Source organism: Aplysia californica, unplaced genomic scaffold (genome assembly GCF_000002075.1).
Source record: "Aplysia californica isolate F4 #8 unplaced genomic scaffold, AplCal3.0 scaffold00022, whole genome shotgun sequence".
NCBI lineage: Eukaryota > Metazoa > Mollusca > Gastropoda > Aplysiida > Aplysiidae > Aplysia > Aplysia californica.
Window position 1 is genome coordinate 2,442,732 of NW_004797292.1, and position 25,070 is coordinate 2,467,801.

The 25,070-nt window shown below is 37.4% G+C and overlaps 1 protein-coding gene across 1 annotated transcript in view; it reads left to right on the plus strand.

Moving 5' to 3' along the window:
- LOC101853281 (protein ECT2) overlaps nucleotides 1-23,236 on the plus strand; it is a 27,092-nt gene extending 3,856 nt beyond the window's left edge. Inside the window, exons 2-23 of the mRNA XM_013088183.2 lie at nucleotides 3,747-3,811; nucleotides 4,313-4,498; nucleotides 5,203-5,292; nucleotides 5,773-5,880; nucleotides 7,042-7,143; nucleotides 7,796-7,895; nucleotides 8,266-8,381; nucleotides 8,696-8,758; nucleotides 9,792-10,005; nucleotides 10,683-10,813; nucleotides 11,361-11,549; nucleotides 12,645-12,755; nucleotides 14,870-14,966; nucleotides 15,468-15,549; nucleotides 16,106-16,184; nucleotides 17,120-17,239; nucleotides 17,681-17,828; nucleotides 18,706-18,857; nucleotides 19,418-19,497; nucleotides 20,712-20,874; nucleotides 21,656-21,712; nucleotides 23,047-23,236. Coding sequence (XP_012943637.1) covers nucleotides 3,747-3,811; nucleotides 4,313-4,498; nucleotides 5,203-5,292; nucleotides 5,773-5,880; nucleotides 7,042-7,143; nucleotides 7,796-7,895; nucleotides 8,266-8,381; nucleotides 8,696-8,758; nucleotides 9,792-10,005; nucleotides 10,683-10,813; nucleotides 11,361-11,549; nucleotides 12,645-12,755; nucleotides 14,870-14,966; nucleotides 15,468-15,549; nucleotides 16,106-16,184; nucleotides 17,120-17,239; nucleotides 17,681-17,828; nucleotides 18,706-18,857; nucleotides 19,418-19,497; nucleotides 20,712-20,874; nucleotides 21,656-21,712; nucleotides 23,047-23,202 — 2,609 coding nt within the window. The 3' untranslated portion in view covers nucleotides 23,203-23,236. The remainder of the gene's footprint in view (nucleotides 1-3,746; nucleotides 3,812-4,312; nucleotides 4,499-5,202; nucleotides 5,293-5,772; nucleotides 5,881-7,041; nucleotides 7,144-7,795; nucleotides 7,896-8,265; nucleotides 8,382-8,695; nucleotides 8,759-9,791; nucleotides 10,006-10,682; nucleotides 10,814-11,360; nucleotides 11,550-12,644; nucleotides 12,756-14,869; nucleotides 14,967-15,467; nucleotides 15,550-16,105; nucleotides 16,185-17,119; nucleotides 17,240-17,680; nucleotides 17,829-18,705; nucleotides 18,858-19,417; nucleotides 19,498-20,711; nucleotides 20,875-21,655; nucleotides 21,713-23,046) is intronic.
- Nucleotides 23,237-25,070: the final 1,834 nt, after the last annotated feature.

Sequence of the window (25,070 nt, forward strand, 5' to 3'; positions counted from 1 at the left end):
TCCCTTTTCCATTTTATTTGTTTTAACGTTGTCCTTGGTCTAGTCACTTTTTGAGAGGTCTGGGGATACAAAACATGCCCTCATTTAGAAGAGTATCTTCTTCTCGATCGCACCACACTTGAAGTTTGGTATCTGTCGTGGTTTGGTCGTCCTGTTCAGTTCATCTGTCAGCCTGTAAAGCTTCTCCTGTAGTGTCAGTGGGTAGAAGAGTATAAATGTCACTAGAAAATTCTTTAATAAAATGAACTGGCGCAGATTAAAAGATAAACATCAGTTTTACCTCAAGAATCTGATTTTATTATGATGAGAATTCTCTTTCCCCCTACATTACCGTTTACGTACTCTCTGTCTTAATGATAATCATGTTCCACTTTTTAGAATATGGGGATGTGGGGTTTGTGGCTGTAGCTTTGGTCGTTGAGTATCTTCATTTGGCTGTACTAGTGTCACCACTGAAAGGTTAACACCGAGTGCACACTAGCCATTGGATTCAATCGAATTGAGTTGGGGCCAGATTGTCCTTCATTGAGAGGCAAAAGTTTCTATTTTGGCACAATACCACAGATTTGATTGGGGACTATGGGATAATTTGAATGTGTGTAAGCTGCAGCTTGCACTGTATGCTTCCTGGGAAGTCGAGAATGTTTTTGACTGTTCAAGGGTCTTTTGGGGGTAATATTAATTGTAAAGCGCATAGAGCAGGCTACAGGTAGGATCGTAGGGCGTTAATATAATGCACTATATAAATGTAATTATATTTATTTTCACTATGTAAGCACCACATGGCTTGTGCTTGCTGAAGGTGGTTGGGAGGCGGTCTGGTGTTGCTTGCTCCGTCTGTTTTTCTGCCAGTGTGGTTACAGGAGTGCACTCTTTGTTCTTAGTCGGCTTTCTCAGAACCTTTTCTGATACTTTAATGGGGGGATCTAAATTAGGCTACAATGTTTATAAACAAGAAAAAATTTTCAGATAGTAAAGACTTTCGTTTTCAGGGACTTATGCTTTAATATAAACGCTCAGTCTTTAAAGAGGGATAGATACTGGTCTTGAAAATGAATTACTGCTGACCAATCAAAAACAAATATATATACTACCAACTGTTTGAATTCTTCTCAGCAATGGTCTTTCTAAGTACCTTTAAAACATTTTGTCAGTATTGTGAGAAAGAAGAAAAGCATCATGTCTTTTAAAGGAATAAATCTTCGTATTTATGAGAGTAAAATCTGACTTCCATTTCATTCTCCCCTTTTGAATTTTTGTTTAAATTTAAAGAGCTGCGCACACTGGTTGGGTCGATGTCACTGTTATAATAACATTTGTCACCACTGTTATAATATTTGCTACTGTGCTTGTGTCTTTGGCCCGGTGCATGTTGTGACAGCTTTTGTTGGTGTACCCAAAATCTGATATTTAGCACACACGGCATTGGTAAAGGCTCCTCCCCCCCAACTATTGATGACCTTTACATCCCTGATGCCAAGCTCAGCTGGCCCACCTATCAATTTGTGCTTCAAGCTGTCTCTAGTTTAAATACTCTTTGCTTAAATGTGATAAAATGTTTTTCAAAAAGATTGGAAATGTTGTAAGTGACCCCATTATTATTGTTATTATTCATATGTCATGATCTTCTAATCATTCAGAAGGACAAAAAAAAAACCAAAACAACTTTTAAATGTTAGAGTATACAAATCACTTACAAAGCCTTATTCCATCTTTCAAAATCATGACCTGGTGTATTAAATTCTACTTGTTTTGTGCAAATTTGGAAGAGCACAGGATTGTTACTATTAATTTTCCAGCCATAGAAAGTCTGTTGTCCAAATCTGAGTTTCTTTTTTTTTCTTTTTTTTTTGCCTGTCGGCTCAATAATTAGAATTCATTCTTTTATTTGTTTACCTTTTATCTGTACTCACTTCATTTCTTCGTGATTATCTTATGTTGTAAAAAGAATATAAAAAGTAGTTCTTTTGTTCTTGGTATGAAAGTTAAAAGTTTCCTAAGATGTCAAATTAACGATTCAGTACCCTAGGTATCAACTTGTCACTCCGAAACTGAAACAATGATTCTTGTTGCAGGTCTTACAGACTTTCAAGCCAGTGTTTCCAATTTTTGCCTACTACTAAATGTGCATTACTGAATTTTTAAAAATTAGTTTGTTGTCACAATTCTTCTACTCTGTGTAAGATTTTAAAAATTAAATAGTATTCTCGATCCTTGCTGTTTTAGTTTTATTTATATTCAGTCTCAGATACTTAAATAATTATTTATATGTTGTCCTTTTGTCTTTATATTCTGAATAATGTTGCATTTTTTTTTTTTACAGCAAAATATTAGCACATCAAAGAAATGTGCTGTTTGTTGCTAACATCCATGCCTTTTGTGGTCATGTTGTCTCAAAGTTAATAATTCATAGAATGCGAAATATTCACTCAACTCAGATTGGGAACTAATACCACCAGGTCAAGATAGGCACTTGCTCAGCTAAATATACTGTTTTCTGTGCTCATCTGTAATAGTCCAATTCATCTTCAAAAGATTTTAAAAGTTTGGAACTTTCACAGAAACTGTATGGACTGGATGGTATCTGTTTCATTGGTTCTGTCTTCATTATTTGAAACTGATTATGTATATTGTATATGTTTTCATTTTCCTTTTACTAAACTGATAACATCTATATTTTTATTTTCCTTTGGCTTGGAAGATCAGTTTGTCTTTGAACTTGATCATATTTTGTCATATTCATCAGCAGCCCATTGAATATAATTCTCTGTAAGCAAATGGATGAGCCAAGTTGTACGGTATTTGAGACCCGTTATGATTATAATGTCAATGTGATGGTATTCTACATCTTGTTCCCATCCCTTATCACCTATTAAATATTAAAATGTTATGGACAGATTCAAGTTTGAAGCAAGAAAACTTTGCTAGAAACAAATGAGAAATGAAGTTGTAGCGTGTTTTGTGTTTAGAGTTTGCAAGCCATATTGAAAAATATTGCCTTAGAACTGTTTGTCTTTTTGTTGATTCTTTGTCCCCAGAAGAACATTTGAGTCTGTGAGAGCATGGGGTCATTATTTAGCTACTGATTCATTTCATGCATGTATCAGAAAAGTAATTTTTAACGTCTATATTTTCATTTTCCTTTTGCTTGGAAGATCAGTTTGTCTTTGAACTTGATCATATTTTGTCATGTTCATCAGCAGCCTATTGAATATAATTCTGTGTAAGCAAATGGATGAGCCAAGTTGTACGGTATTTGAGACCCATTATGATTATAATGTCAATGTGATGGTATTCTACATCTTGTTCCCATCCCTTATCACCTATTAAATATTAAAATGTTTTGGACAGATTCAAGTTTGAAGCAAGAAAACTTTGCTAGAAACTAATGAGAAATGAAGTTGTAGCGTGTTCTGTGTTTAGAGTTTGCAAGCCATTAAAAAAAATATTGCCTTGGAACTGTTTGTCTTTTCATTGATTCTACGTCCCCAGGAGAACATATGTTGTCTGTGAGAGCATGGGGTCATTATGTAGCTACTGATTCATGCATGCATCAGAAAAGGAAATTTTTACTGGAGAGGGCTCCCATTTTTCATCGGGAACAAATTTGTTTCATAAAGGGGGAAATTCTCATGGAAATGTCGGCCGTGACTGGAATTTTAACTGACTTTATTTTTTTCATCTTGTTGTGTTTTTCATACAGTAAATCATTCTTTTTTTCCAATTTTTTTTTTTTTTTTTTTCAGAGGAAGCAGTGGAACAGATTATACTTGTAGGAGAAGATACAAAACATTTAAAAGATGTTGCTAAGGTAGGATTTTTAGTTTTACTTCCCATCTGAGTTTATCGAGCTGTGTGACTTAATTTTTAAAAGTTTCAATAGTGTATATTTTTCTATTTGTGCCAAGTACTTTGTTATACTTTGACGCATGACGAATAGATTATGTTTATATTATGCGCATATTTGTACCGGGTTGGATCGAAATTCTCCTTGATTGAGCTTTCCAAAAATTAATAATTAACTATTAAAGGGTAAAAAGACAAATTTTCTTTGTATTCATGTTGAAAGTGCTTCTTAAAGCAAGAACTTTCAAGTGTTTACAGCATTTTTTAGCATGTGTTTGGATGGTAGTGTAGTTATAATTCTCTTATTTTTCAATTCCAACTGCTTTTTCTGTATCTTCTCTTCTATGAATTTATTACCTAGACTATTCAAATGTGTCTTGTTTTCCTGTTTTTCTGCATTTATTAACCATTTTCATTTTGATGTGCCTCTCTTTACTCAAACAACCAAATTCCGTATGCTTTTCAGAAAATCCGAGGTGTTTCCAATGTGGTTACATCACAAACTGGACTGGAGCTGGTCAAATGGGCCTGCGAATGTGAAACCTCGTTTGTTGTTGCCCAATTTGAGGGGGAGACTTTCATGAAACTACGCAGAGCACAAGTGCGCATCATTGGCCCAACCGTCCTGCACCATTGTGCCCAAGACGACCTGGTGTGTATAGTTCCGTTTAAGTTATTGGATTTGTAAAAGCGCGAGGAGCTTGCTCTTGAGAGGAAATTTGCACTTTTCAAATACTATCTGTTATCATTATTATTATTTTTATTATTTTATTATTATTTTTGTCTGTGTTATTGACAAAATCTTTTTGAGCTTTGAAACCCTAGGGGCACCAAAAGAGCCAAAATGTTTCTGAGCTTCTTTGATTCACATTGTTTTTGTTAAGAACGTTGTGAAACTCAAACTCAAACCCAAATTACATATATGCACCATTGGAACATTTTGTCTTTCTTTATGTCTTAAATGTGCAGTGTAATTTGTAATCTTAGATGTACCACAATCTGTTGGTTTTGTTGTTTTTCTCCTTCAATGGGGATGTAAGATGCTGGAAACATTCTTTTTTAAAAAACTGGTTGAGAACTTTTCCTTCTGGATCGTAACTTACTATGATACCCACATTACTTGCCTGTGACTTATGTTAGGTAGGTGAAACAAACTCTATATCCTCTCATTGTATCTTTTTGATAGATTTTGGAAATGGCACGTCCAACCTCCCAAGTAGCTTATTTTGAATTATATGAGATAATGATGTTTCATTTGAGATCGTGAGGTTTCTTTTTTTTTTCTTTTTTTTTTTTGGGTTACCTTAAAAGTATGCACAGTGAATAAATATTTTAATGATTTTACGTCGTCCTCAGCTTTTGCCAGTCAATACACGTCCACTTTATAATCTTTCGATGAAAGATCAAGTGATATGCTTTACAGGCTTCAAAAACAAAGAAAAACTTGTAAGTAATTTGATGTTATGTTATTTATTTTCTATGACACTTTTCAGTTCTTAAGTGCATGTATTTTTCTTTTGTAATTTGTTGCATGCTATTTTAATTCTTTTCAAAATACGTTAATACATATTGCATTTTAAGAATTTACTCATTGTAGACTAGCGCTTTCATACAGCTATTCCCTTATTGTAAAGTCACTTAAAAACATATTGAAAGTTCTTCTTCAAATTTGAATGTCTTCCAGATTTCCTGGCTTGGACTTTTAAGAGAAGAATAACGGCTCACGGAGCAAGAAACCTTAATTGCTTTTGTACAAATGTAAATAATAAAGTTTTCCAGTTTCTTTTGTAACTTTGTGATCAGCTAGATGATTTTTAGACTTGTTGTCATGGCTACTTGATTTCATAAGTCTTTTATTACTCATCGTCATTCTAGTTTTAATGATACTATCATTTCTTCGTGTTTTTCTGTTTATGTGCAAAATAGATTTGGTTGGTGGATCATGTGCATTACATGGGAGGCAGTGTGCGCAAAGATGAAAGCATTCGCATCACTCACATGGTGGCTAACATTACACATGGTGCTAAATACAGAGTAAGTACAATTTGTTCTGTTGTGTTGGTGGGTGGGTTTTGTTTTTTTGGGGGTGGGGGGTGGGGGGGGTTTTGTGTTGTTGGGTTTTTTATTGGGGGGGGGTTGTTACATATATGTCAGTTAAGAAAGGAGTAGCCATTTCTGGCGTAAGAGCGTCACAGATGACACTTTTATAAAATTACTAGTTGGGCCCCCTTTCAATGAAAGGAATGATCAGTGCATTAACATCAACTGAAAGTCATTGGCCTACTATATTTACACTCTACTGGAATGGAGCAATAAATCTTGAGAGATGCAAAATATTAGAAGGTCTAGATCTAGATCTATACTCTCAAAACAAAATGCGCCTTGCAAAATATCATTTCTGCACCGGATTTTCTAAAATTGCAGAGACAGAAGCGTCGGCCTACAATAGCGATTGGCGAAATAAAGAAATTTAGCTTTTTGCAGCTAAACTGTCTCAAAACGGAAAAAATGAAGGGCGTCATGATCTGGAGAATAATTTAAAGAATCTTTTGGCAAAAACTGCATGTCGATCGATGCTGCCATTAAAAAGCCTTTTGAATAGCAAAATTCGGCCACCACAAATAGATAATAGATAGACAGAATCTTTAGAAAATGATACACATAAATATATCTCAGTTTCAGTTTGGTAACAGTTTTACGTCGATCGCAACCTCACAATGTCATAAGAGAGCGCGTATAAATATGAGAAACGATTTTACCAGCAATCTCAGCTTTTACACTCAAGAGTTCCTCTAAGTAGGAGCATTCTCCTTCTCTTGGATTTTTATTCTTCTAAATGTCCTTCCTAAAAAAAAATTTTCCTGTGGCTCCTGTATAGATCAAATGGGAATTTTTTTGCTGTAGTCTTAACAGCATCAAACCACGAGTTTTAAACTTTGCTCAAGAACTAGATGTAACTTGTAAGACAGTCAGTTTTCAGTGGCTTTAAATTTCTTTTTAAAGTATTCATATTTATGCGCAATAAGGCATCATTTATACTCGTAGGGTTTTTTTTCCATAGCTTTAGTATATTATTGGACTTGTATGTCCAAATTCCCTTTGTAGTTGGACAGTTGCTTCTATGACAAAATGTGAATGGCAGGAATGTGTTAAGATTTGATTGATTGATGATGATACCCCTTACATTCTCTCCAGTTTGCTGTCAACATGGGCAAGCCGATCATGAGTGAAGACTGGATCAGTCGTCTGTGGTCGGACAAAGAAGATGTCAAATCAAGTGCGCTGAATCCTCAGCTGGTTAGTTTTGTTCCCCGTCTGTTGCTGTCAAACTTAAAAGACGTGTCGTGTAGTGTGTGGAATCATGATGAGTGGATAAATGGAAAGGACAAAAATGAATGAAAATGTGTGGCCTTAATAATTAGTATAATTCTGTTCATGGGTGTGCATGAGTGAATTTTCAAAAACTTGCCTATGTAAGGTAGGTTCTTTTTTTTTTCTCCTTTCAAAATAACTGATTTTTCGAGGATGTTGTCCTGCTAACATCCCTTGACGTCCTGAACCTGTCCACATTGGGAAGGGAAAGGGGGGCGTCTTAATATCACCCAGGCCCCTGTCTAATAATGTTACTGTCTTTTTTGTAATAGGCGGTTCCCACTGGAGGATCGGTTCGGTTTCTGCTTTCGTTTGGTTTGTGCCATGGTGGTAGCTTTTGCCCCTCCATGAAGGAAAATCTGGCTAGCCCCAAGGACCAAATCGAACCGAACCAATCCTGCCAATGGGCACCACGTTTTATATTGGCAGAGGTAATTGGAAGAGGAGGGGGGGGGGGTGTGAATGCTGTTATGGATATTGTTAAATGAAGTGACAATAAGCAGTGATCAAGTAGCTTTCAGTCCTTTTGATTTTTACAACTTTCACTCGTAATTAATGGTTCATTTGTCTCTTACAGAATGTATACCGAATGAAGCCTTTCTATGAATGCTGCCTCAGTTTTCTCGGCTTCTCTGCGGAAGAACAGAAACATATGGAAGAGCTTACCATTGAGAACGGTAATTATTCCTTCTTTTGTACCCGTGATTTTCAGTTTCATGCCAGAAAAAGAGAAACGATCACCAAATCTGTGAAATGAAATACAACTGGTAAAATTTGTTTGAATAATATAATGCTATAAGTGTACCTTGTGATGTTTTGTTTTGTATTTCTTTTTGGATTTTCTCTAACGATGTCAATATACCTAGTTATGTCAGTCCTGCCTCAGAGGCTAATGGGTTTGTTGTTTTTTTCAATTTGCTATGCTCAGGAAAATACCAAGCCATTCATAAATATATTTTATTCTTTTCCTTGTCATTTTACCCCCCTTGACTTTGAGCTTTAAATTTTATGCCAAGTATATATTATATTGTTCTGTTATTTCTTCAGGTGGCAGCTTTGCTGATCTAGGCTCCAAGGATGTAACCCATTTAGTTATCGACAACCAGAATGTGAAGGACGTTCCTTCGGATATACATTTACCACCTTTCATTGTCAGAGGAGAGGTAAGGAGAATTGATACATCATTTTACTCTTTGGCTTTGGCAATAGTTTGCCGAAATAACGAACGACAGCATGTGTACCTCAACATGGAGAGTGGTTATTTTTACATGCAACCAGAAGTTCCTGACCGCAAACTCTAAGGACAAGGTTTCTTCCATGGGCTAGGAATGGTTCTTGTATTAAAGATGGGCTAAGGCACATTTATGTCAAGGACTCGTAATTGTTTTACTTCTAAAAATTTTAGTGCCACTGTATTCTTGTTTATTCTAAATCTTCTGTCTGACATTGCTATGTTGTTTTTTTGTCTTTGTCACAGTGGTTTTGGGGCTGCATACAGATGGCTGCTTGTGCTGATGAACAAATCTACACATTTGAAAAGGTAATTTTACGTCTGTCCTGGCAGGAATTGGGTATAATGTGAGGTGGACAATCGTAAGTTGCCCCATAGACTTTCTTAAACATTCTGAAATCACAGTTGGGTTTTTGATTGTGGGAAATGGCCTTACAAGCTGTAAGATTGTATTGAGAAGAGACTCAAGTGTTTCAAAGAGAAAGCACATTAGACAGTTACTCTTTGGGGGGGGGGGTAATAATTGCTCGCTCTGGTAATGGGTGAGGGGAAAACACAGGATAAATGGGTGAGGGAAACGCTAACCTCTTCTCTTTTCCCAAAGAAACGGTGGCTTTCTGTTCCAAATCAATCAAATGAATAGTTACCTAGTTGGTGTCTCAGGTGATTGACCTTTGGGGGTTTTTTGGTTTTATTTTTTGTTTTTGTTTCTTTCCGAGGGAGATGTTTTTATTATGATAACAATAATAATAGATAGCATTTGTATAGACCAAACCCCTGCTCAAAAGAAAGCTCTATGCGCTTCACAATCTATACTTTACAATAGTCTTTCTCATACACTACTGGAAGTTTCAGCCATGGGGATGTTTAATGCATTCCTGGGGTACATCAGGTTTTCAAATTTTATTAAATATTGTCTGTGATTTCTGCGCTTAATTGTGATTATGCATTTATCATCTTGTTATTAATTTCTTTACATAATTTCTTGCATCTTGTTATTTTTTTCTTTACATAATTTCTTAAAGATAATCTTTATTATTCAAAATGTACGAGGTCACTCTGAATTTATTTTCTGCAATGGTAGAATGTCACGATCCAGGGGAATACATTATTAAAATTTTGTTCAAAATGCACATTGAAATTGATCCCAGTCCTCCTGAAATTGAAACATGACATTAAACAATTTTGTACTGGTATGGCAAAGTAACAGATTTTAAAGTGTAAAATGGTGCCAGTTTGTTATGGATCAGAATAAAAACTTAAACCAATATGAAAAGCGTTCGCTGAATTATTTTAATCACGTCAACATAGCCATACTAATGTCAATATATGTATTTCCCAGTTATCTACGCCGGCTAGACACCCGAGAAGCAGTCATGCACTGGCTAAATCTCGGAAACGGAAGCGTCTCCAGGAACTGGCAGCAGAGACAGAAGGCTCTCCTTTCATGAACTACAAGCGGCGCTCGTCGTCGGCTGACGTGAGCGCCACCTCCATGAGCCCAGACTCCTTCTTAGACTTGACCTACACGCCTGACAAGACAGACCCACATCTCTGTAAGTTGGACAAAGGCACTCCACAACTTTTACAAACAGCTTTTTTTTTTCCCAATTGTTGAGAAAAATGATAGATCTCGAGGGAGGATAGAGTAATATGCCACAAGGCTGGGGGAATAGGCTGGTGGTGTGATTGTTTGGGAGAGATTGGGTATGGGATGGCAGTAATGGTTTGGGAGAGATTGGGATTGGGGTGTCACTGATGGTTTGGAAGAAATTGAGAATAGAATGGCGGAGATTAATTGGGAGAAGCATGACAATAGTAGGAAGGTGCAGAGTAGTGAGATATGTTACAGGCAGCTACAGATCACAAAGACATATATATGTATGATGTTGAGAAGTACATTGATATTAATAGCTTTCTTTTTGATAATTCAAAACAACTCATGGAAGCGACTGAGTGTTGTTTGTAGAAGTAGGTTTTTTCCCCCCAATTATTTCATTTTTTTCAGCCGTCAGATAACGGTAAATGCTATGGGGATGTCATTTTGCTGCTTATCTTTACAGTAAAATTATTTCCTCACCCAGAGTTTACACGTGAATATATTCCTAGAAAATACAGAACTAATGTGTGGATATAATATACTTATCAATTTCTTGCAACGAAAAGAAAGAGAAAGTTTTTTTCAAGGTGATTCTAGTGTGAATAAGACATGACCTCCATTTCCGCTCCACAGCTGAGCTGAAAATTGACAAAGAAGAAAATGTGCCAACTACCACTGGAAAGATCAGCAAGAGACAGATGGTTGTGATGGAACTGTTGCAGACGGAGCAGAACTACGTTGGGATTCTTCATACCATCCTTCATGTAATACTTTTTTGCAACATTTTTGTGTCTCCGTTTTTCAGTGACACAGCTTGAGAAATATTTTTTTTAAAGGTCACACGGTGCTGCGAATGAAACAGAGAGAGAGAGAAATGTTTTACAGAGCAGGTTGTTTCAGTACGTGAGACATGTATTTACTGTTGTCTTGTCTTGTGCGTATGTGTGAGTGCTCCTAATAGGGGGTGCGGATGGGGTCGGGTCGTTTTCTGGTGGTTTCAGTGCACACTACAACCTCGCTGCGATTGTACCCGCCGACCTGGAAGTAAAAATAGAGAAACCTTTAACCTTCCAGGGCTCCTTTCCGCAGTTCCCTGTTGCAGTACTGCAGCTGCCTGGAATCACATAAGCATGGGTTACAATACTTATCTTTTTAAAAATATTATATACCAGGGGCAAATAAACAGCAGAAATTGGAAATGCATTTGTATATTATATAACAGTAAATGCATTCATGATTAATTATGTATTTATTATGGTTCTGTGTTTGTTGATACGGTAATTTATGAATTGTATTCATACTTTTTTGCAGACATTCAAAGCAGAGATAGAAAAACCTGACCAGTACAACGGAGCTATACTGGCACCCCAAGACACCAAGATCATCTTTGGCAATATTCCCCCAATATACGATGTTCACTGCAAATTGCGTGACTCGTTGACGCAGCTGATAGAGAACTGGTCTGAGGAATCCAGTGTTGGAGACTGCATCTTAAATAGGGTTTGTTACATTTCTTCTCGTCTCATTTCAATGAGTGGGTGTTTGGCGTGTGCTTTGGTGTGATTTGCTGCTTCTTTCTTATCAAATATCTATCGTCCTTATCTCTCTTCCTTCTTTTTGTGTTTGTTGCTCTCTTGTAACATCTAATCCTTGACATTTATATGACCTAATAGCGTTGCAAGTGGCGTAAAACTCGTGACTAAAACTACTAAATCATTTGTTAGGAGGGAGCCCTTTTTATTTTTGTAATGCTTGTATGCTTATATAAGCAGATATTTTCCACACAAGAGAAAGCAGTGTTGTTTGAGTACAGTGGCCCAGTCAGTTGGAACATTCAAATTGATTTACTGACTGTTTCATATATGAAATAGTGTACGTGGTTGTTTTGTACATTTTCAGAATTTTTTTGGTAAATTTTTCTTTTTTCTTTTTTTTTAAGGGGGTGCAAAATGTAGCCATTATTGTGCTGACCAGGTAAACACTTCATGAAAACTTTGCTTTGAGTGTAAAATGTGACTGTCATTGTTGAGTTACAGCCTTAAAGCTCTCAAACCCATGGAGTATGGACCATGACAAGACTTTTGTTTGAGATGAGCACTATGAGCTGAATTCGTGCAGGTGCCATGGCAACATTTGGTTGCTTTTAAAGGACAAGCGGGCTCACCTAGATTTCGGAGGTTTCCAGAAATCTTGACCTGCACCAAAAGTGGGCATTGCCCTACCTATAGAAGAAGTATGGTTTCATTGGTGTGTATATTTGTTTGATTATAGAGAAAACTCTCCCGGTCTTTTAACGAAACTGAACAAGGGGCAAAAATTGTACTTTGACTTTCTCAAAACAGCACTTTTCGGGATAGATAGCCCCCTTGTGCTTAAAAGCGACCATTTTATCTTATGAGTTCTTTGTTGTTATTTGAGAATAAGAACTGCCTTCATTTTTCTTTCTGTCTTTCTTTCTTTCTTTCTTTCTCTTTCTATCTTTTTCTTTCTTTCTTTCTTTCGTTCTTATGAGTTCTTTCTTCCTTTCTATCTTATAATTTAATTTCAGACTTGATTGTTATAAATTTATTTTGATTTTGTGATTTCTTATTTCAGGCGGAAGAGCTTACAAAGGCTTACCCTCCCTTTGTTAACTTCTTTGAAAGTACAAAAGAAACAATAATCAAGTGTGACGGCTCCAACCCAAGATTTCATGCTTTTCTCAAGGTGAGCAGGAGAGTTCATGGTAACTTGTTCTTCCCTTTTTTCTTCTGTAGCACAGTCTCAATGACATGTCTATTTCCATCCTGTCACAGGAATGTAAATCTTCCGGCTTTTTCCGTTTTTTTTCCCGGCCGACTTGCCATTTGGGCCCCAGCTTTCAACAAAAGTCTACTCTATAAACAGTACATATTATATATATACTAAATAGAGATTATTTGTTGTAATGGAGGGAAAGAAACAAATATAATTTAGTCTCTCTGTATTTTTATTTCTGTCAGTGCGCACGCGCCGTATATTTTCCGACTTTTTTTTCAAAACCTATTAACATCCCCGCTGTTATGTATCTATACATATTTACACCGGTACATGCATAGAGATGCTGCATTCTGTTTTTTAATAAGGATTTTTATCCGAGATTTCCATCAAGAGTGTTGTTACTCATCTATAGTGTTGTTGCAACTGAGTAAAAGTTGAAGCAAAGTAGCTGTGTGTGACAGTGTCTTAGACATCAGCTGTAAGGATTCAATTTGTATGTTTTCATTAAGATACTGTTTACCCATAGAAAAGACGAGGAGTTAATATTGCTGGGAACTAAGAGATTGGGGGTTATACCGGGTGCTAATTGCGAATAGGATCGCGTTGAGTCGGGTTAGGTCAATCGCGCGACTCGTCGCCTGAAAACGAACGCATTTGGGTGTTTTTTATGATGAGTCGGGTGCAGTCGGCTTGTGCAACAATAGCCGCTTTGCACCCTCAATCTGGCTGGCAAACCGACCCGACCTGATCCCCTAATGGGCACCCCGTGTTAAGGTGTTCATCATTATCCGATGTTAGTCAATGTCAAAGATTGCAAGGATGCACTCTTTATTGCTTAGGGGAATTCCCAACAGTTGACCGGTGGATAGATGGTAACTGGCTCTCACACTTGCTGTGCCAGAAAATTTATAGGAGTGTATTTGCACGGCCAAGAATCTTTTTGAATGTTGGTGGAAAAACCTCTTGAGATATTGTTTGTTTGCATCGCCTGCTTGGAGTTAGATTCCGCCATATGCTATTTTGGAAAATGACGTATGACAGTCTTACACTGAGCAGTCAATATATTGTAGAAGTTGAAGACTTTATTTTACTGATCCAGGGGCCATCTGAGCTCTATCCCTTTAGTCTGTCGATATGGCAAAGAATTTACAGGTTTTTATCAGCTGTTTTGTCGTTGTATAGAGCATTTCCGATGTCTAGGGAGGCAGGTAGGTAGGTGCTATGCAGGTCGCTAAGTGCAGGGCAGGTAAAGAGGTGGTGTGATACTGTTCCACCCAGGCAGTCACACAACGGGCAGTCAGGTGGGGTATCCTTGCGGATCCTATTTTGGTAGGAAATCGGTAGGATGCATTGTGTTTGCAGGCGAAAGATAGTGATTTGATAGAAGTTGAAGAACATTGCTTGCTTTGATCTTTTCCCAAAACCAGAAAATCTTTCAATAGAAATGATCAAAAGTTCTCTTGAAAGTTACGTTAAGGCATAAGATGAGATTCACTTGTGACAGAAAAATAGACCTTATATTTGTCCAAGGGTTCTAGCATCTTCAGCTGACTTCCTTTCATGTCTAGCTGGGTCAGGTGTTCAAATCACTGACATGTGTGCACAAATGTTTACCACAGGTCTATCAGATTTCTCCTTTCCCGTTGGTGACTGTGGCGTAGTTTTGTATTTGACGGTACTAAAGAAACAGTTATCAAGTGCGACAGCTCCAACCCTTAGCAAATGCGGCAACTGTGTAAGCGGGCTCTTATTTTTGTCTGCTTTTCTGGAATAATTTTCCACCCAATCCAGATAATTCACCTTTGAAACTATCAACATTGTTTCAAGTAGGTCGTGGGTGGTTGGCAGGTGCTCTTGTGTGGTTTGCTCCTTCTTTCCTATCAATCATCTATCGTCCTTATCTACCCATCCTTCTTTTTTGTGTTTGTTTGTAACACCTCTAATCTTCGGCTCTTATATGACCTTATTGTGTTGAACGTGCTGTAAAACTCTTACTAAAATTTTTTTTTTTTTTTACTTGGAGAAGTTTGTCCAACTCACTGTGCACACAGACTAACCAATGTACTTTCTTCCTTTTCCAGCTGTGTTTGAGTAAACCAGAGTGTGGGCGTCAGTCGTTGCAGGAGCTGCTCATCCGACCCGTGCAGAGACTGCCAAGTGTTGTTTTACTGCTACAAGGTCAGTGGGTGTGCTGCGATGTAAATTTTACGCTGTTTTACTCCCAGTTAATTTAATAAAAATCTATATTTTGTCCTCTGTTTATTGAATGATTGGTACAAGTTAACGGCATTGCGGTTACTGGGGGGCGGGGAGAGAGGGGGGATGATTTCACTGTCCTTTAATTAATGTTGCTGGCATGGCTTTGTCACTTGATTGTAGATTACAGTTTTGATGCCTGGATCTGATATGATATTATGCTTTATGGTGTGGTGTCTCGCAAGTCAAAAGTTTGTGATCAAATTGGAAACACCGCTTACTGGGATTATTTCTTTTAGAACCTGTCAAAGTGCAAAAGTTAATGTTACAGTTTCATACCCATTATATGCTCTTGCCATTATTGAAAATAAATAGAACCTGTCAAAATGCAAAAGTTAATGTTACTCTTTCGTATTCTGTATTATGATATATGCTCTTACCATTATTGAAAATAAATTTTATTTTTTTTCCCTTTTCCTTTAGATTTGCTGAAAAGAACTGACAGCAATAATCCTGATAAGATGAAATTGGAAAAGGCCATTGAGAAAGTAAAAGCAATAATGACGTAAGTGACAACCTAGGTTGGAGTGAATGTGAGGATAGTCTTAGGGAGCATAGCTCTGAGCAGACAATCTTTGAAAGGGCTCGGGTTTTTTTTAAAGAATAGAATTGTTTCAAATTTCCCTGTTGCATTCAGGTATTTAGAGTGTTGTTTTTTCAAATATGGAATTCTATGTAATGAACTAAAATGGTCCTGAAGTTTTTTACATCGTCTTACTTTTATTACAAGACAACTGGGATATTCCAAATTTCTCTCAAACATACAGACCTCTGAATATTTTTTACATGGGATTCTATGCGATGAGCCGAATGAGTTTCTCATCATCTCAAATAGTAATGAGTGTGATCTTTGAGAGACAAGAGATTGTAAGTCCTCATGTCATCTTTAGTAAATCAAATGAAGAGAAATGTTGTTTAATGTTTGATAGAATTGTTATGAATATTGCTTCATTTGCTCTTCCTTTAAATCAGTATGACTAAGTGTGCAGCTTATTGTATCTTGCCATCTTTCTGTGTTACTGAAATCTATATTTCTTTACTGCTTTTTTTTTTTTTTTCAGACATATAAATGAAGACAAAAGGAAAACAGAAAGTCAGGTTGTGATGTTTGATATTGTGAACGACATAGATCACTGCCCAGTAAGTGTCACTGCTTTCACATAGATATATATATATGTATATATACCAATTGTTTGACTTTCACTTTTTTTGTCTATTCTTCAACTGCCATGGGTGATTTAGTGGGTGGTTGGCAGGTGCTCTGGTGTGTTTGCTCCTTTTTTCCTATTAAAAAATGTATCTTTTCTATCTCCCGTCCTTTTTTTTTTGTGTTTGTTGCTCTCTTGTATTACTTGTAACACTTCTAATCTTCGGCACTTGTATGACCTTGTTGTGCTGCAAGTGCCGTAAAACTTTTATAAAAACTAAAACTAAAAAAAGGGTGATTTAATATGATTTGAGCTGGAAACTGTTCACATTTCCATTGTGTTTCACCTTGGATTTGATGATTAATGTATAGCTTGCTTGTTCTATGCATAATGTGTCCGCTCAAATTGTTGTGAAAAACTGTTTTCTAATAATCTTTAAAGCGTGGCATAAGGGACTTTGGCCAGTATGGCATCAACATGACTTTCATTCATTCAACTCTTGTTGATGTGTTTCATATCAGATGTACAGTTTCATGTTCAGTCTCTTTGTATTAGCTTATTATTCTCCGTTTACTTTCTTCTGATCTGCAGATAACTTACGATCATGGTTTCATTTTTTATTTTAAAGTTTTTCAACGGTTAGTTCAAAGCAGCCTTTTTCTTAGTAAGGAATTCACGCTTGTTTCCCTTTCTTTTGGTGCTGGTTTTATTCTGTAGTGGTGTTTCTTTTTCCATAAATAGAAAGAGATGAATTTGTGAGGGTTCGTGGAAACATGGCCATTTGCTGATGAGAATGAGTAGACTTTTTATGTCCATGGATCGTCGAAACATGGCCATTTGCGGATGAGAATGAGTCGACTTTTTATGTCCATGGATTTTCCTACAGATCTCTTATCCCTTTCACTCATTAATATTTTTTTATTCCAGGCAACCCTTCTGTCCTCCAACCGTCATTTTGTCATGAAAGTGGATGTGATGGAGCTGTCGGGGAATTTGTCCTCTCGTGGAGATCCCCTCACTTTGTTCATTTTTTCAGATAATGTTGAGGTCAGTATATGTGTGTGTGTGCCTAAAGGAAGGTACGAAAAGTCACGGATTTTAACCATTGTGAGTTAAGGGTTGTACCTAATAGGACATTCAATGCTGAACACAGTGGTTTTTCAATTTTTTAGGTAAATCTCAAGTAGTTTTTGAGATATTGCCCGTTTTGCGAGGTAGGGTATAAAGATCTAATTTTGAGAAAATTAGCTTTTAAGTTTAGAACATGTCCTACAAACTTGAAAATAAACGATGATTCAATTGTTTCTAATGTATTTATTCATGGAAAATTCATTTCCAATTCGGCATTCACTCGACAACATTATGATATTATTGTGTATGTATTTATCTTTGTATATTTATGTATATTTTTGGAAACCAATTCTCCTAATAAGGATCAATAAATATGGAGTTCATTAATTTTTTAACATTTATACCTCACGCTTTCAGATTTGTAAAAGAAGAATGAAAGTGTTAGGATCCTCAAATTCTCGGAGTCCGGCCGTCCCACACAAGACCCCACAGAAAGCGTACAAGCATCTGGACATCATAGCCATGACGTCGATCAAGAGAGTCATTGATGTGGCTGAAGCAGAGGGTTAGCACAATTTTTATTTTTTATTATTTTTTTACATGAATTTTTTGTTGTTGTTGTTGTTGTTGTTTTCTTTTAAATGTGTGTGTGTGTGTATGACTTGTATTGTTAGAGGTAAAGAGCATGCTAGTCTACTGTTACGAACTTCCTGGATTTGAGAATGTGAGAGTATACATTTTTAGCCTTCTACGCCAAAACCGGTCCCACTTGATGTACTGTAATTTTGTTCATTGTTACATAATCTTTTTTTTTCCCCCTCTTGTTTTTCCTCAGAGTTTTTTTGTTTGTTTGTTGCTGTTTTTTGGGTGTATTTTGTAAGTTTGTGGTTGGTTTTTTGGGGGGGATGGGGGGGGGGGGGGTTGTTTTTAAATTTTGTATATTTTTTGGGGTAAAGTTTACTAAGATTTGCATGAAGAAACTATTACCGATTATATCCCTTTTTACTGTGTGGCTGTTTGAATAAATTGAAGTGTGTCCCGTCTGTGTCTTTGTGACAAGTCTCTGCCTAAGCTGTGTATTGTTCTTTCACCTGTGTTTATAGATAAGATATTGGATTTTTTTAGTTCCTCCTCCTCTCCTCCCCCCCCCCCCCCCCCCAGCAGAGATTCAAGGTGGGTGGTTGGCGGGTGCTCTGGTGTGATTTGCTCCTTCTTTCCTATCCAACAACTATCGTCTTTATCTCTCCTCCTTTTTTTTATGTTTGGTACTCTCTTATAACACCTCTAATCTTCTGGCGCTCATATGACCTTATGCAGTTGCGAGCGCCGTAAAACCTCTACTAAAACTAAAGAGATTCAAGGATGCATCTTGGGATAGTGAGTAGTTTAGTAAAAAAAATTGATGTACGTTCTGTTTATTATTATTTTATTTTGTGCTGCAGATTGTGGCCAGGCCTTCGCCCTCATAGTGCGGGACAGTGCCGTGACCAAAGAGAAACTCTACAGCTTCACAATGGACGCAGATGTCTCCAAGTCAGAAGTCTTGAACAGCATCTGCAAGAACCTAGCCATTGTCCTGTGTCGGCCAGATATTGTAAGTTTTTCATGATGGTCCCTATTGCTTTAGGAGTTGAAAATTATTGGTTTGGCCGAAACATCGGTTGACATAGATTTTTATTTGTTTGGGTTTGTTGTTTTTTTGGTGTGTTTTTTTTTCTGCCATTCCTGGATTACTTTTCCTCATTAACAAAGTGCCATAATATGGGGGGGGGGGGGGGGGTTACCTTATTTGTTCCTTATGTTGATCCCAATAGGGCATCGTCAGATGTCATTTTAAAAGGTATACCCACACATCTATAACAAAAATAGTCTCAGGAGTGTTTTAATTTTTAAAATTTTAAAACTTCATTTCGCTTTATATTGCGATTATCATTCTTAATTATTTTCTACATTGTAGCGACTATTGACTTTTCAATTGCAAAGGTCCATTGCATGAATTCTATCAGGACTTGAGCCTGAGGGGTTTTTTTCCTAAATTTTTCACAACCTATTTATTGACTTGACAAGTAGAATAGGTATCCCTGAAAGAAACACCCTGGCTCTAAAATTCAAACTGATCCTCTTTTTCTTTTCTTTCTTTTTCTTTTTAAACAGGAAACATTCTTAGCAACGGTAAATGGTGAAGAACTCGGCATCACTACTAAAGATCTGCACAAAGGACACAAGGCTCTCAAGTAAGTTGTTGTTTTCAGAAACTGAATCTCCTACTGGTAAGCCAAGGGCAAGCAGGGAAAGGAGATTGTAAGTGGGATAGAAAAAAAGGACACGGCATGCTCTTTGATGTGTTACTTTAGTTTAGTTAGAGTTTTACTGCGCTCACAACTGCATAATTTCATATGAGCGTGAAACCACTAGTTGGTTGCATTCACAACGGTTCGCAGCACGGTTTGGTTTTGGTCGATGTTCATATTAAAATGTTACTCTTTGATGTGTACAGTTGAGTTTGTTAAGTGGGAGGGATACACGGGTCTGTTCTACTGAAGCAGTATCTTTATCACAGTACTGGGGTGGTAGCTTCTGCTGCAAAGTTCACATCGTGTGAAGTTTCTTGTAATTGTGACGTATTTCCACAGTGAGGTATACATGTACATAGTGTGTCTTTGGGTTTCCAAAGAATGAAAAGATACACCACCTGGCATTTCTTTTTTTCTTCTCTGATGTGTATAAACACAGATTATTGGCTTTTGTCTAGTTCTAAGAGTCGTGAAAAGGCTATTTTGCTTACTCTGTTGCTTGTATACACTTTGTGATGGCATTGTGAACTCGTTTATGTTCATTTGTTGAAAGGGCTGTAAGGGTTGGGCTGGGCTTTTTAATTCAATCTATAATTATTGTTATTATTATCATTTGGTGTGAATGGGTACTAGGTCGTAGATTGTAAAAGATCTTGTCAGTCTGTTAACATTTAATTAAGGGCCTGTAAAATAGACCACCGTATACCCCCCGGGGCGGTGCCACTGACTGAAGTGTCTTTAGGCCATTCCCAAAGGGGGGGGGGGGGGGGGATTTCTCGTTCTAATGCATGGTAGAATTGTAAATGGGCTAGTCATACAATGTCATGCTCATAACTGTGCCTGAACTACAACAGGGAACTGCTGCTTTTTCTTTCCTAATCCTTACTATTGTCATTTTCCTCTACTTCTTTTGTATGTTTGTCACACTCTTGTGACTCGCTATTTCCAGGGTGCCTTGATAGTCAAAGCAGGCCTTGTGCTGTTAAAGCTAGAGAGGTGAGCAGAGTAAGTCTGATTCCCTGTAAAGACTTCTCTGTTGACACCCACCCCTTGGCTCTCATATGACCTTATGCAGTTGCGAGCGCCGTAAAACCCTCTACTAAAAAATATTTCAAAAACTTCTACTAAGCTGAATTTATTTTGATGTTTCTCAGATTTAGTCGCCGTGTGAGCCGAGCGTTTTCTTTCAACAAGACTCCCAGCAAACTGAAGAGAGCTGTCTCTGGAATGGTGCATGGCCTGAGCCCGTTTGTGAAAGACTCCAGACATCTTCAGTTCGGTCAAGTCAGAAAACTTGCCAGCACGTTTGATTTAACTGTAAGGAGTTTTTTTTTATAGATTTAACTTGTCACACTGTTTCATCTTGTTCTTATGATTCCTGCGTGACATACAACTGTACCTAGTTTAGTTTTGTATGACCACAGTACAGTTTAGTTTCAGTGTGTCTACATGTGATGGGATAGTTGATGCCTGATGTATGTTTTACAGATTCTTTGTACTCCTGATTTTATTACTTTTTTCATTCCGTTCACAGATTGTGTTTGAATTTGAAAAATTTAACAGAAACAAGCTGTTCTCATTAATGCAAAAGTTGTTGCTAAAGAACTATGGCTGCACGATATATTGCAATGAAAGAAAGACATGATTTTGGGCTTTCTGATATGCAGAGTAACTCATTATGTTCAAATTTTTGTTCTGGAAAGATCTATGAAAAAGAAATAGGAAAACATTTTGAACAGTTTTTGCAATCACTCATTGCCTGACAGGTGTTACCATTAATCATGCCTCATTCTTTATTACAAATGTTTGATTTTCAAATGCTTCCTCTATCAGCCCATTAATGCATGCTTTTGTAAATCTAAGTTGTTGTGCTGTTTAGTATAGCAAAGCTCAAAATTATAAACTGTAGGTTGGCGGGTGCTCTGGTGTGGTTTGCTTCTTCTTTCCTATCAAACGTCTATCGTCTTTATCTCCCCTCCTTCTTTTTTGTGTTTGTTACTCTCTTGTAACACCTCTAATCTTCGGCGCTTATATGACCTTATTGTGTTGCAAGTGCCGTAAAACACTTACTAAAACAATAAAACAAATTTGTTCCTAGGAGGTGGATGATGCTGATGACAGTGATACCATTAGTTTAGGCGCTTACTCCTTACAGGTGAGTCCAACATAACGCCTCACACAGTGTCTCAGTTGGGAAGTTGAGTTGTCTCTCAGCACAGTTTGGTCCTGACAGTCATGGTCGGAGCAGGCGGCCTACTTAATCGTCCAAATTGTGTTTGTGAGGGTGTAAAACGCCTACAAATACAATGTATATATACAATTACTGTTTGAAGTGTTCCAAAGGAAACCTTTTCAGGTTGTTGTTTTTTACACTGAAGAGTAGGCTATATTTAGCACTTGCAAAGATGAGGAAGATTCAATTGCAATTAGTAGATATAATTTTAAGACTTTTTTTCCTTTCGCAAGTAACTTGCCCTTGAAGCAGTTCTCTTGAAAGCAAAAGATCGTTAAGAAAATAAAGAGCTATGGCCAAGTGAAATTGATATTAAAAGAAAATATAATTTTGTTTAATGCTGGCAAGTTTGGTTCTGATGTCCATAGTTATCTGTTTTAGAAATCTAAAATACAAACTATATTTAAACTTTAAGGTCTATGAAGATTTAGATGGCACCAAGAAAATTCCTTAGTGCTTTACATCATGTTTTCTAGTGCTTTCTTTCTTTGTGCCATCCACCCCTGAATTTTTAGAAAAAATTGTACTCGTTCTTTTAGATTTAGTATGTTTTAGTGATTCAGGCCTCTCTGTTTTACGCTCGTTCCTTTCACTTGGTTATGAAGCTCTGAGCTTCAGTTCAGTCGTAGGAATTTCACTTCTTACTTTCCTGTATCTTTTTGTTGTAGGCTATGGGACAAGTTTTAATGCTGTTAGCCACAGCTTGGTTGTATTATTATTGTTACAGTTTGACGATTAGGAAGTTCATTTCATGTAATAATGTAAAGAACATTTTTCTTCTAATTGAGCTGTGCATTTTTGGGGGTCTTTTTTAGTTTGTCAGGGTCATATGAAAACTGACGGTGTAAAATTCATTGAGGTCAACATGGAATTTTGTGGTACTAATAGAAAAACCTTAGATGGCGTGTTATAAAATGAGAGATATATCGGTGGAGAGTTTTTATTTATTTGAAAATGTTGTCACCCATTTCAAAATGTTCAGCTTAATATCAAGCAACCTAATAACAGCACAATTAACAATTATATTAGCAGCCATCTTGAGGCTTCTGAAAATCTTGATATTTCCACACAAAAAAAAATTAGGAGTCATCTTGAGGCTTCTGAAAATCTTGATAGATCTATTTCCAGAAAGAAAAAAAATAAATTTTTTTTAATGCTGCGAATTTGGTCCCATAGCCTATTTAGGAATATGTTCCGAGCGCCCCTCCCCCTCTGACCTGCTGCCCTAAATCTAGTCTGAGCCTGACCCTCCCCAGGACGGAGGCTCCCCCAGCTCCTCCACCCTGGGCTCCCCCCAGCGACTGGCCCTGCCCCCAGTGTTCGCCACGCCGTCTGCCCCCAAGCCCAGCAAGCTGTCCCTCAAGTGGGCCACCATCGGCCCCAGCTCCGCCAGCAAGTCCAAGTATTTGTGATAACTCGGGAGCGCACCGCTTCTCATGAGGTGTCACATCGGGGGTTAGCATCGGTTAATTTTTAAAGGAAAGGGAAGATTTGTGAAGCGTGCTGACAAAATGGGTTACTTCTGGGATTTGAGCCCTATGGCAATGGATACATCACACTTACAGGTGAAGTTTTTATAGTTTATAAGTATGAAATAATAAAAGGTATGTTATACTTAAAGAATATGGCATCAATAGAAAATTTATAAATTTGACCCTAGTGTCGATTTTTTGACAATAGCTTCACTTATGGATTGCAAGAAGTAACTCATTTTGTCAGCATGCTTCACATTCGTTATTTTCTTCTTTCATGCAGTTCATTTCTTGGCCTAATGTGGGTTCGTTTTCACTCCAGCCGGTCATTTACTTCAACAGAATGACGGTGGTTCATTTCTGTTCTTAAAGAAAATATGTCAGCATCTCTTGTCTCGGAGGCAATGCATGATTTCAGATTGTGGGGGGGGGGGTTCATTTCTGTTCTTAAAGAAAATGTATCAGCATCTCTTGTCTCAGAGGCAATGCATGATTTCAGTCTGTCGGGGGGGGGGGGGTCTGTAAAAAATGAATGTACAGGGACCAGTGTGCTGAAAGTCCTCCACCCTAGGCTCCCCCCAGCGACTGGCCCTGCCCCCAGTTTTTTTTCTATCCCTCAGCTCCGCCAGCAAGTCCAAGTATTTGTGATAACTCGGGAGCGCACCGCTTCTCATGAGGTGTCTCATCGGGGGTTAGCGTCGGATGATTTTTAAAGGAAAGGGAAGATTTGTTATTTTCTTCTTTCATGCAGTTCATTTCTTGGCATAATGTGGGTTCGTTTTCATTCCAGCCACGTCATATTCATCAGCAGAATAAGGACGGTTCATTTCTGTTCTTAAAGAAAATATTTCAGCATCACATCTCTTGTCTGAGAGACAATGCGTGATTTTTTTTGGGGGGGAGGGGGGTCAGAAAAAGTGAACATGCAGGGACCAGCATACTGAATGTCATTGTTGGTACTGAATGTTTAAAGGCTAAACCGTTGCTGTTATGCTGAAGACTGTTCACTCAGTCCCTTTACTTTCCCGATCCAGCGGCTACTTTGTTAGAACCATGTTTGCGGTTTCTGAGGGAGTCTGGCTCTTCCTTTTGTGTCAAAATCAGGATATGTCGTTTTATTGAAAATGGCCTTTGATTTATTCACTTGTCCGATCCGTGTAGAACCAAAGAACTCTTGTTTGTATGTTTCTTTAGAGTAACCTAGCACAGTCACACATGTTTTATTTATACAACTTTATTCCATTTTGGTTGATTTGTGGGGAGGAGTTTTTTGTTCGCAATACATCTTAGACCAATATTATTGTCCTTTATTTGGATTTGACAAAGATGAAGAAAATAAATGGCACAAATGTGAAGATTAAAAAAAGGCTTGTATAAAATAGAACAAAGAGATTCCTTTTTTAGTAATATAGTAACGGCAGTTCTCATTCTTTGTAAATTATTGGGTGTGTAGATAGTATGTGTGTGTGTGTATACTGTCTCAGGTTGTGAGGGTATTTTTTTTTTCTCTTCTGCATTTGTTAATGTGAGTTTTTCTGCTCATGTCAGATCAAATTTGAGATTGCCTGTCCTCTTGCAAAATTAGAGGTACATTCAACTTATGATTTTTAGCTATGTGCAGTTGTTGTTTTTTTGGTTGGTTTTTTATTTAATGCGTTTACCTGAAGTATAGATAAATAATTTTTGCTATGCAGAAACCTATTGTGTGGTGAAGGCATTCCAGTAGGTCATCACTTTTTAACACTTTCCACCTACACAGCGCGCAGAGCACACAACACTTGTCCCCACAGACCAGGATGCAGATACAG